The sequence below is a fragment of the Monopterus albus genome, unplaced genomic scaffold, assembly GCF_001952655.1.
Source record: "Monopterus albus unplaced genomic scaffold, M_albus_1.0 scaffold51.1, whole genome shotgun sequence".
Lineage (NCBI taxonomy): Eukaryota > Metazoa > Chordata > Actinopteri > Synbranchiformes > Synbranchidae > Monopterus > Monopterus albus.
This window is the reverse complement of record NW_018127931.1, coordinates 6,006,026-6,017,995: the sequence shown is the minus strand read 5'-3', so window position 1 is coordinate 6,017,995 and position 11,970 is coordinate 6,006,026. Positions and strand designations below refer to the sequence as shown.

The 11,970-nt window shown below is 40.9% G+C and overlaps 1 protein-coding gene across 5 annotated transcripts in view; it reads left to right on the top strand.

The window, feature by feature from the left end:
* Nucleotides 1–5,577: 5,577 nt before the first annotated feature.
* Nucleotides 5,578–11,970, top strand: part of sbf1 (SET binding factor 1) — a 66,522-nt gene continuing 60,129 nt past the window's right edge. For 4 of the 5 annotated variants that reach the window (XM_020601284.1, XM_020601282.1, XM_020601281.1 and 1 more), the window contains exon 1: nucleotides 5,579–5,878. In XM_020601284.1, the coding sequence (XP_020456940.1) occupies nucleotides 5,824–5,878 (55 nt within the window). In that variant the 5' untranslated portion in view covers nucleotides 5,579–5,823. Of the gene's footprint in view, nucleotides 5,879–11,970 lie in introns of all 5 variants that reach the window. The other variant, XM_020601280.1, reaches the window with a different exon arrangement.

Below are 11,970 nucleotides of genomic sequence, written 5' to 3'. Positions count from 1 at the left end.
AGACCTCTCTCTTATCAGTAATTCCCTCACTCAACATGTAACAGACACCACAATCTACTCCATTATAATTAGTGATCACGCTCCCATTTCCCTCACATTAAATATTGAAGCTCATACTAAACTATCTAGAAGAAGATGCCTCAATACATCATTACTCCGGGAGTTAGATTTTATTACTTTTATTAAAAAAGGGTGGGCATTCTTTCTGGAAATGAACGACTCTCCAGAAATCTCATTCTCTCTATTATGGGAAACAGGCAAAACAGTGATTAGAGGAAAAATAATATCATACTCTTCATACAAGAAAAAGCAAAAACTAGAACTGGAAAGCACCTTAGAACAAAAGATAAAACAACTCGCACATTTACACATCCAAAACCCTAGTGAACAAACACAAAATTAATTAAGCGAACTAAAAATGCAGCTTGAAAATATTATATACAAAAAAAGCAGTTTCTTATTCAAAAACTCAAATATGAGCACTTTCGGTATACCAACAAAACAGGTAATTATCTGGCAAATCAATTACAATGCAAAAAGGAAAAAGCATTAATTCCATCCATACTTAATCCTAGAGGTGAAATTGTTTATAATCCACAAGATATTAATAGCGTATTCCAAGCCTGTTACATTAAACTTTACTCCCCCAATTACAACCAAATTCATCAGAAATAGACATTTTCTTAGATAGTTTAGAACTGCCAACACTATCCAGAGAACAAGCTGACAGATTAGATGCTCCTCTCACCATCGATGAACTCCATAAAGCACTGCTTTCAATGCCAAATAACAAATCACCCGGACCTGATGGACTACCAGCTGAATTTTATATACATTTTTGGCAAATGCTATCACCACTGTTTCTCAAAGTCACTATAGAAATTAAAGACACCTCCACAATACCAACACACATGAATACAGCCATTATGACACTCTTATTAAAAACAAAGACCCAATCCATCCTTCTAGTTATCGTCTCTTATCACTTATTAATTCAGACTTAAAAATCATTACCAAAGCGCTAGCTACTAGAATAGAGACAGTCACTCCAATATTAATCCACCCAGATCAAACAGGTTTAATTAAAAACAAAAATGCTTCAGATAGCATCTGTACATTATTTAATTTGATTAATCTTGCACAACAAAAACAAACCAAAACCATAATTTTATCACTAGATGCAGAGAAAGCATTTGACAAAGTTAACTGGACATTTTTTTTCTGTACATTACGCACATTTGGGTTTGGAGAGTCGTTCATCCATTGGATAAGAACACTGTACACGTCACCTAGGGCAACAATAAGTACAAACAGGGATCAGGTCACAAAGTTTCATTTCACAGCATAGTACCAGACAAGGATGCCCACTCTCACCATCTCTATTCGCCATTATCATTGAGCCTCTAGCAGCAGCTATACGACAGAACAATATAATTAGAGGAATACAAGATACTTACTCAGTATATAAAATTAGTCTTTATGCAGATGATTTATTGTTATATTCACAGGATCTCTATAATTCTCTACAGGAAACTTTACACATTATTAATATTTTATTAGTAGTACTGTTATCGACATTGTTATTGGTCATTTTTTATTTATTTATTTTCCTTCCTTTTCCCTTTCTTGCGTTTCATAGACTGCATAAGTTGGAAATACCCACATTTCATACACTACAATCTTGTAAAACACTGTATCTTTTTGTAATGTCATGTATGTGTTGTCTTGTCTCCCATGTTCGGTACTGTTTTGTTAGTGTGTTATTTTGTTTCAATAAAAAAAATAAAATTGTCACTGAGTGTTATGAGTAAAAACACATTAGATACAAATCTAGATTTACTGCAGTTTACTGTACACACAGCTTTACCACAACAAGAGGGGCTCCAATTACAGCAGGGACAAGACAGTGAAGTGTTCACATTTGTATGTGATTTACCACAAAACACAGACCAACCACCCGAATGTGCAGTGTAGTCAAGTGTAGTCATTCGTATTGTGCCGCTAGAGGTGAAATTCTTGGACCGGCGCAAGATGGACGAAAGCGAAAGCATTTGCCAAGAATGTTTTCATTAAGTCAACTAGCTGATTCCTCCATGGCACTTGGGTTGAGTGAGTAAGTGCAGAGAAGATATATCGCTCGGTCACTGTCTTCCACTGAAAGAGGACGGGTGGGCACTGCCACTACTACTGTAGGGTCAAGTAAAAACTCTCTAAAGCCATCTGCATGTCTCAAAAGAGGGGATCTAATGATGCATGTTCATGTACTATGCTTCACCTGAGCTCAAGGGAAATCAACTGCTGGAGCAGCCCAGTAAAGAGCAATGATGTGCAAGAGGCCTTCAAACCACTTCCTGCCTGTTGGTTAGTCTACAGGATGTCACATGGCTGCTGCATCCTGCAGAGACTGGATTTGCATTCATGAGTGGGCTGCATGTGTGTAATACACCGAATCAGAGATGGGACGTGTATCTCACTTTCTTTTCTTCTTCATTTTCCTTATTCCTAGAAATAAAATGTGACAAAAATTAAAAAAAAACCCACGATGATGAAGATGACAGAAAATAGCAATGCTGCAACACACATTCATACAGTGGTTCTGTTGCACTGTATAATGCACCATCTTCTTCATCTTTAACTGAATATAACTTGCCACAGAAATACAACATCATCTCATGTGTGCATCACCTCTGTGCTGATAAGAGGAACCACAACATGTTTATTCTAGTCAAAGGCAAAATGAGTAACAGTTAAGCACATTAACTACACAGTTCAAGTTTGTCTAGAAAAGACAACTTCTTTATTTCTTGTATTCTTGTCCTGAGGTGAAAATCTGGAAAAGACTGACCTTTTCTTGCCTTTGCTTATCTCTCTTTCTGACCCACTACCTGTCTCTTAGACAATTTGTCAAGTGTAGGTTAGGATAAAGTTAACAGATGCTATAAGAATAAAAAACACAGTGGTGACCTCAGTGTGACTCCTTGAAAATATGATTCACAAACCATGCTGAGACGAATTTATCTCCTGTTAGCATAGCTTTGTTTGTCAGAAGCTGTGTTAATCAAAGAGCAGAGAGGTGCCAGAAAATGAGAAAAGTGAGAGACAAGTTGTTACTGAGTGTTAGGAAAACAAAGTTTTTATAGAAAAATGTGACATCTCGTGTTTGGGATTGTTTTCAAGCAGAGAGTGATAAGCGCTTAAGGTCAAAGGTCACAGCACAGAAAGTGTTGCAGTGCTGACAGCCAAGGCCCTGCTGCATGGATGTCGGCCCTCGGGCCTTCCTCACATCCCGCTGACATGTTATCTGCACATTCAAATTAACACTAAAGCAACTTTTCTGCAGCCTTATTTAGCATAATTGAAATGGCTCCACAGCTAAAAGTTCAACACTTTCCTAATAATCTTCTATTTTTCCCTCACTGAGGAACTTTGCTGTGAGTTTGGGAAATGGTTTGGCTAGTGCTTCAAGTGGTTTGGTAAAATTTATCCCATTGATATTTCATGTTTCTTGAAGTTTTTTTCTGTAAAAGATGTTTGTTTTAACTAAAGTGGTTAGGAAAGGAGGTGGAACTGTGGCTGTGTTGGACATCTCTAAAACCCAATGCTGGCAACTGAATTAATGGTGGAATTTAAAAATTTGGCCTGAACCATCACTTTAAATGGCCACATGTTTCCAACACATCATACACTAATTATGAACCAAAACTCAAGCAGAATTGCATAATCAGCATTGAAGTCCTGGCTACAACAAAAACAAAACATATTACAGAGGAACTTTTACAGACTGCCACACATTCAAAACACATGCACAAATAACAACTCAGTTTATGACTGGGTTTCACAATTGGCAGTATTTTTGAAAGTACAAGTTGAGAAGAAGAGATACAGTCAGTATGGAGAGATGGAATTACTGAAGCAACCCATAAGTCTCTAAAAGAGACCATGGCATGCTTGTCGCTGTTTTTGACTTATCTACAATGTTATAGTGGTGAATTATCATCTAGATGTGACCTAAAGCTCAAAAAAATGAGGTGTACATACTGTATGTTTTAGTATTTCTATGCAGAAGCAATTCGGTTTATACACATCTCGCAAACTCTCGGTCGCAAGACTTTTTTTCTATCAAAAATAAAGTATTAACGTGATAGTTTAAGGATCTCCTTGAATGGCCATCAAATCCAGAGAGTTGTGCGTTCATGTGAGCTCCACTGGTGCCCCCATCATATTGGCAAAATGTTATTTTGCCTTGTTTGTTAAGTATGTTTTAAATAAAACGTTTTTTTTTTTTTTTTATTACATCCACCAATGCCATTGTAAAAGCAAAATTTTTCAACTGCACCTGGTTTTGTGGATATAATTTACCTCCTGCTGCTGCACTGTGACCAGAGGATGTGGAGAAAAATACAGGGCCTAGGGTTACTACATGTCCAGGGACCCGCTGTTTTACCTGAATGGGTCTAACCTACAAGCAGCCAGCCTGTGAAGCCCCCACAGAGGTTAGTGATCTGCTCATCAATGCTGGATTTCCCCAGAGCACAGTACCTGTTTGTTTTGACTGCTTAAGGTCAGTGTGTCTGCTGCATGTGATGTGTTGCTGGTTAAACAACAGATTAATGACCCATGATGTTATTGTCTGTGTTTTGCTACCTATTGGAAGTAATTTCACTAGTTTGGGACTGTACGTGGTCATGTGGGAGAAGACACAGTGACCACCAGTTGGATTTACCGACCTTCGAGCTACTTGAAAAGGGAGTGATGTTTCCACTACTCAGTGGGGCTTAACAGTACGTTTAAAAAAACATGTTGCATGTCTGGTATGCCCAGGTATTTCATTCCATCTAGTATTTTTTCCAAAGAAGGAAACCAACATATTGTGTCAGGCGTTTATTCATCATGATTTATCATATCGTACCTGTGTGTGTCTTCTATGTGTTACTGCAGAACAAACATACCTCAGTAATCCCTTTAAGACAGTATGGCTTGTTTTTCATAATTTGTGGTCAGACTTGCAATTTCCACTGTGGTGGTTTGATCCTTTACACCAAAAATCCTTGTCATGCTGTTCCTCCTTGAATGTACCACAGAAAGAGAAAGTGTAAACTGCACCTCAACAAAGTGCCAAATCCAGTAGGTTTCTGTGGTTGAGGAAGGACTAATCTTATAACACTTTGCCAATAGGGAGGTTGGGATCCAAGGTGTTGCAAGACAAATAGGAACAAATCCACAGCAATGTCTGTGGTTCAACACTGCTCTCACAATAGTAACTTGGGATCACAGAATGACTGATGGATAATCATTCTATCAGTTAAATGACAAACGGCTTTGTCAGTGGACTAATCCCAATCTGCAGTATGTCCGTGTTCTTTAATGAGAATCAGAGGCATAAAAAATCACTTCTAGATGCCCTGAAGGCTCTTGTATCCTCACTTTCAAATAAGCCAGATCGCCTGGATTTTTGTGGGTCGTCTGCAGTTTAGGGTTGCTGGAATCATCATCATCACCTTTCAACCCTTAGGGACAAGTTTAAAATTTCAGTGGGTTTACTGTAAGTTTTGGTTTTACTTAAGGACCCAGAGCTGGTTTGGCGCCTCATATGGGACATTCTTGCGGACTCGAGTTGCCCCTCCCTAGAAGTCCCTCAGTGCGCAGACTCGCGCCTCTCCGCTGTCAGGGCAAGGCAGACTGACAGTATGGCGGCGGGGTACAGCTGGAAGGATGCTACTGTCGCCAGTGATGTGTCTGTCGCCGGCAGGACATAAATGGATTACTGACAGCAAAAAGAGTAGAGGACCTATCGAGAAAGACTAGTCACCGTGAACTTCAACGATGGCCAGGCTCGCCGACTACTTTGTAGTGGTCGGTTACGATCTCGACAAGCGAGGTGGGTGCTTGAATTAGCCTGACGTTACTCTGCTAGCTTTAACGGCGTATTATTAGCTGTGGATAAACAGGAGGCGGGGACGCGCCAACCGTTACTGGAAGCTGACCGTCGCAAAGCACTGTCATCTTGTAGTTAACCCTCAACTTTAGGCCGAGGATGCGCAAGGCCTCACGGGATTAGTGTGCTGAAGTGCTAGCCGGTCAGCTGATGCCCCGTATTTCTGACGGGGACCACACCGAATGCATAACTTTACTGCAGTGCTTAAATTCCAGACATGCTTTCGCTTTAGCAAAACAATGTATTTAACTTGGTGACAACTAACTTAGGCTAACTTTATTTGCTAAGAGCTAAACTTAGCTGGACTAGATTTCAGGGGGCTGGCTGATTGGTCGGCTGCCATCCAAGTTAATGTTAATTAATTTCATATGCATTTTCCCCAATTGCCTCTTGTCTAGAAATGTTATCAGTGCCGCTGTGTGGCGATTTAAGGGTTGTTTTTAAACCAGAAATTCGCACAGCATCTGTTAGACAGCGTCTTGTCGGTGCTTTGGCTGCAGGGTCTTAAGCAGTTACATGGGACGCCAGACCATGAAAACCCCGCTGACTTCCGCTTGGACTTGATTTAAAGCGTGATTTTAAAACTGGAAATCGATGCGTCTAGTCGGAGGAGTTGCTGATTGTTTTCTTTGTCTGTGACTTGTGTGGATTAACTCAGCTGGCTTTGCCCCTCCCTGAGCCCCCTTGGACCGGAGCTCTGTTCCCTTCTGTTGTTGGACCATTATCCGAGTCCCCCACCCTTCAGCCTGAGCCCTGGCCTAGATCTGTGCAGTATAATGGCCCATTTAATCATGAAATATTCAACCATGCAGCTTGTAGCGTGGTAGGCCTTTTTTTTTTTTTTTAGAGGGAAACTTTGCCTATGATTTATTCATAAGAAGCAAACCATGACACGATAAGAATAAAGGCAGGCAGACACGTGGCTTTTATCTTCATGATGCTGGAGCAACTACCCTTACATTTCTGATTACATAAATGCACTTACTACATTTTGTATTTTCTTCAGAAGAGGCTGAATACAGGATGCTATATTGTGGACCATGCAAGCGCTGCAGAAACATTTCCTGTTCTACCATACATGAATGCAGTGCAGAGCAGAATTGGCCTGTAAAAAGCATCTGTGAACCAGACATTAAAGCTGCAGTAACTTTAATGAATTAAGGGTCCCATACCTTGTAAAGCATGCACACGTAAGAATGATGATGATGATGATTGTTGGCATTGTCCTACAAGTGCTGCTGTACTGTTTACAGTAACTTTTCACATTGCTTCTAGGTGGGGGCATTTTGTTGTGTTAAGCATCTCCAGTAGCAGCTATGAGATTACTCCCATCATTATCGTCATCACCATCATCATTAAGTGCACTGACAAGCCATCATTAACTATATGAGTACATCTTCTGCAGTTAGAGCAATACGCCTCTGCCCAGGCTTTGTTTTGATGTCGTCTTTTGCTCCTCTAGTTTTGTCTGGTTCATAACACATCATTACCCCACTCCAAAGGAGACGGAGAGAGATTTTAGTATTGTTTATGTGGGCCTGTTCCTCTTGAAAACACTAATCAATAATCGGTCTGCTATGGTGTCAGTGGTCGATGTGAGGGGGTGGGATTGCATTTAGAGTTGGCGGCGTCCACATTTTTGTGCATGTGTGCGACTGAAATGAAAACACTTGGCTATGAATCAAGAATGAAAGGTCCTCGATTGTAAGAATACCAGGAATTCTGTAGCACAGTAGCATTTCCTCTTTGCTAAATATTTCACGCATCCTGTCTACGTGTGTGTGTGTGTGTGTGCGCGCGCTTTCTGTGTATGTGTGTGAGTGGGTGCTGGTTGTCTCTCAGTCAGTGGAGTATTTTACAAACCTGGGTTTGACACCATTGCTGTTCATCTGCCTTTCACAGACTTTAGGGATGTTTATTAACAGGGAGAACTGTGTCTTGTCTGTGGGGCTTGTCTAAAACAGGAAACAGAGGAGAGGACCCAAGGGAGACTTCTGTTTAGTGCGCACTAACCCTAACCCCCCCCCACCTACCTTAATTAATACAGGCACTGTACTTTGAGTGTGTTGGTCATTGCTGCAGCATGTTTGTTGGACTGACAATGCTGACGTGCACATCTTCCACTGGAGCCCAGGTTCTTTTACACATAAATACACCCCTAAAGCTTGAACAAGGTGCATGCAGGGTGGACTGAACCTGCATTGGTTGGTTGTTTTTACAAGTCTCGGATTGTCTCTGTTGCACCGTGTTGTCATGTGGGTAGGGACACAGCTAACAATGTGTGCGTGATACCTAACAAAACAAAAGCTGTGTGCAGTAACTGCCTGGGACAATTGTGTAGCAGTGGTTGTGGTATCAGTTGGTTATCAGTTCTCTAAGCAGAAAAGTTTCATATTTCACTTTGGGTACCAATTTTATTAGCAGATTGAGTGAGATTTGACTAACTGACACTGATGCATGAGAGGTAGTTTTGGTTATAGTCGCACTCATTGACATTCTTTGAACAGACAATTCCTATTTTGTCTGTCTTTAATCTGAAGTTCTTACAGCATTTAACACTTGAAAACTTGAGTACTCTTTTATTTACTTCTTGAGAAATTTGACTTTATCATGGTGTGTTTTTTCAACATAACATGATAGAGGATTTTAACACCCTAAGATTAATACATTTTCACCTTAGAGACAAGGCAGGACACATTCTTTCAAGTATTTTTCTGTCTTAGAGAACAGACTGTAGAGAGATGACAGGGAATAGGAAGGAAATAAGAAATGACATCAAACATGCATGCAACAATATATCTGATTCCTAGTCAGTGAACTGAAACCCCAAGCCCACCTAAGTGTCCTGCAGCAGGATATATTTCTGAATTAAACATTCATGCTATTGTGACAAAGCTATGGCTAATTTATGTGGTGCATACAGGTGTGTTCCATACTGGGAATGTCAATACAAATAAAGGGCCACATGAAGCTGTGTAAAGCTCAGAGGGGAAATAGAAGGCTCTTAAACCAAGATGAAGTAAGTGCAAGAGCATGAGGAGAGAGAGGAGTGTGTGTGAGATGATGCCAGCAGCGCCTGCCTGTGGGCAGCCACTTCCTCCATCACTTCACAGTAGGGCTGCAGTCTTTCAGGCCCTCCAGAAATAACCCTCACAATCTGCCTTTCATAGGGGAACAGAGTGACGCTGGGTTGAGGCGGTACATTGGTGGTTGTGTTTGTGTGCTGGCGTGGACTGTTCGCCAGACTGCCACTCAGATGGATGCCTGTGTGTTTGCTGCATTACCATGGAAACATTTGCCCCCTCTTTGGTCTGTGGGTTGTGATGAGCATACTGACAAGTAGGCTTGTGCCTTTTCTTTAAACAACTACTGATATTTATGGCGGATTTTAATTGTGGCAATATTTTGTCCTGCTGTGCAGTAGGTTTAAATGTTTGTGTTTTCATGGTTGCTATTTGCAGCTTTTATAGACCACTGTTGTGGTGACATTGTCATATCACTGTGATGTTGCTCTAGTCTTAGTGTGCATGTGTGTCTGTGTTAGCAGCATTCTGTCTGCTATGCTCAGTGGTTGTTATTCAAAAGGGAGCCAACTGCCTCAGGGCCTCAAAGCTGCCCTCATTCTCATTCTCTCATTCCCATTACACAGATATAGATGAGAGGGTGTGTGTGTGTGTGTGTGTGCTGGGGGTAGGGATGTATACATGCTCCAACACACATGCTTTTGGACTTGGTCTTCTGCCCTAGATTCAAATGCAGTTCAGGTAGTCAGAGTGCACATTTAAAGATTAATTGCAATTAAAATCTTATCTCCTGTTTTTAAAGTGGTCACCACAGTGGAGCCACATCAATGCATTGACACGTTCTTTTTAGACCTGAAAACACTCTAAATGAAGCTAAATAAAGGAAAAGACATGAAATCTATTCATGTGAATATGTTTTGTGTGTGTAATGGGGATGCCCTCATCCTTACTGCTCTGATGGTATCCCTGGAATTCAAAGAATCTCTGGGTCTCCTCAGGACAAAGGCTGAATCAGTGCTGCTCACTGTCAGTCTGTTGGGCACCTCAGCAGAGCAGTCGTTCACATCCCTGAGGGCTGATTCCAGCATGTCTGGACTGTTTTGATTTGAAGATAGGGGGTTGTTAGGAGTTAGTTGTGTGAGGTTGGCCAGCTGTGGTAACCACATCACTGGCACATCTGGTTTGTGCCGTCCTACCTCTGAGGAAGGGGCTGTAGACTGTACTGTATATGGTTGCAACAAACACTTGCACACAATATTATCCCCATTTTTTCTTATTACTTTGAGATAAAATTGTTATATGTATATTAAAACCAGTCTTATTTACCCACAAATTGTGTTTTTGTGCTTTTTTTTTTGCTTTGACATGCAGATTGTATTGTCACTGTGAAACACAGACCCAAAGTCAGCTTGACATTTCAGTGGAATGATAATATTAACAATTCTCTTATCTTTGGCAGTCTGTTTCTATTAATTCTCTCTATGGTGGATAAATAAATGCATCAGAAATACTGGATGAGTGATTGGCTTTATCAAGGCTGCCTTCAGGTCAAATCTGTCAGGAAAAAAAGGGAAATCTGCCTCTCAGCTACCCACTGCTCCTGCTGTAATCTCATATGTGGCCTTGGATTGGTTTAAATATGCAGATTAAAGGACTGTTATAGGTTGAGTTTAATGTCTGTACTACTGTACTATATTTATGGCACATCTTTGGTGCCTTCCCCTCCCCCCAGAAACAGGTCTCAGTAGATTAAAGGTTATTTTGATTATTGTTGAAGCCCAGAGCTTTAGATGGATTATGTGTTCCTGGTTGCCAACTGCTAAGAATGGAAGATATGACCCCAGTGCTACATTATGCTGTTAGAAGATTAATAATGCAGATGTTACACAGTGCACTTGGTGTACTGTAGACTGTAAAGCTCATGCACTTTGTTGTGTAAATGTCATGGCTATTTTACTTGTCAGTCTCACTTCTTAGTACGTTTCACAGTGTGACACACGAGGGATCACTCAAGGTCACATTTTTTAACATTTGTGTGAAACTATGAGCACACTGTTTAATTGGAATATGGAATTGAAAACGATTGTTCATCCCAGTCATGAATTAAGGCTTTGGTTGAAAAGTATATTTTAAAATCCTTCAAGAAAGCAGTAACAAATATTTTACATACCAGGCAAATATGTCTGAAGGACAAAATTGTTTTCTGTGTCTTAAAATAGCTTGGATGTCATGTCTACAAAATTGCAGTATGCAGCTGGATTAAACAGTCTTTAGGAGGACACAAGCAGACACAGTGTAGGCACATTGCGCAGTGTAATTAAATGAAGCCCATGTTGTCACTATATTGCCAGCAACCACACAGATCAGCCTTTGAACAGGGTGAGGGTTCAAAGACAGGTAATGACTCTCACCGATACTGGGCTATAAATACTCAGTCATTAGGGGACATTGTTGGCCATCAAAGGACTGAAACACCACAGAAGGGGATAAATATCTTCGGCTCAACGCCAGTCGGGCAGAACTGATGAAGCCTCTTGGATGAGAGGTGAAACGTCTTCGACCTAGAAACTTAGTCCAGTTGATTTTTTTTTTCCCTATGTTTTTTCAGTGCACTGTGGCAAATAAGCATTCCCTGCATAAGATGACTTTTTTTCTTGACATCTTAGAATCAAGAGTTAGGAGCACCCTCCTGACTGACTGCCTGTAACACTGCTGTACACAAAAGTGTACAGTGTGTGTACACTGTACACACACTGAAACAATACAAGTGTCAGGCCCGCAGCACCTTTAAGGCTGCTTCACACTGGCACTGCAAAATAGGAAGTGCTGGGGACTTGGTCGCACATGGTGTGTTTCCACGACAGGGACTTTTTACAGGGAACAAGAACTTTTAAAGGAACTCAGTTCCCCTACCTGCGCTAATGTCAGACGAAGGGTCTAAAGCAGTGGTCCCCAACCTTTTTATCACTGCGGACCGGTCAACGCTTGACAATTTTACTGCGGCCCGGGGGG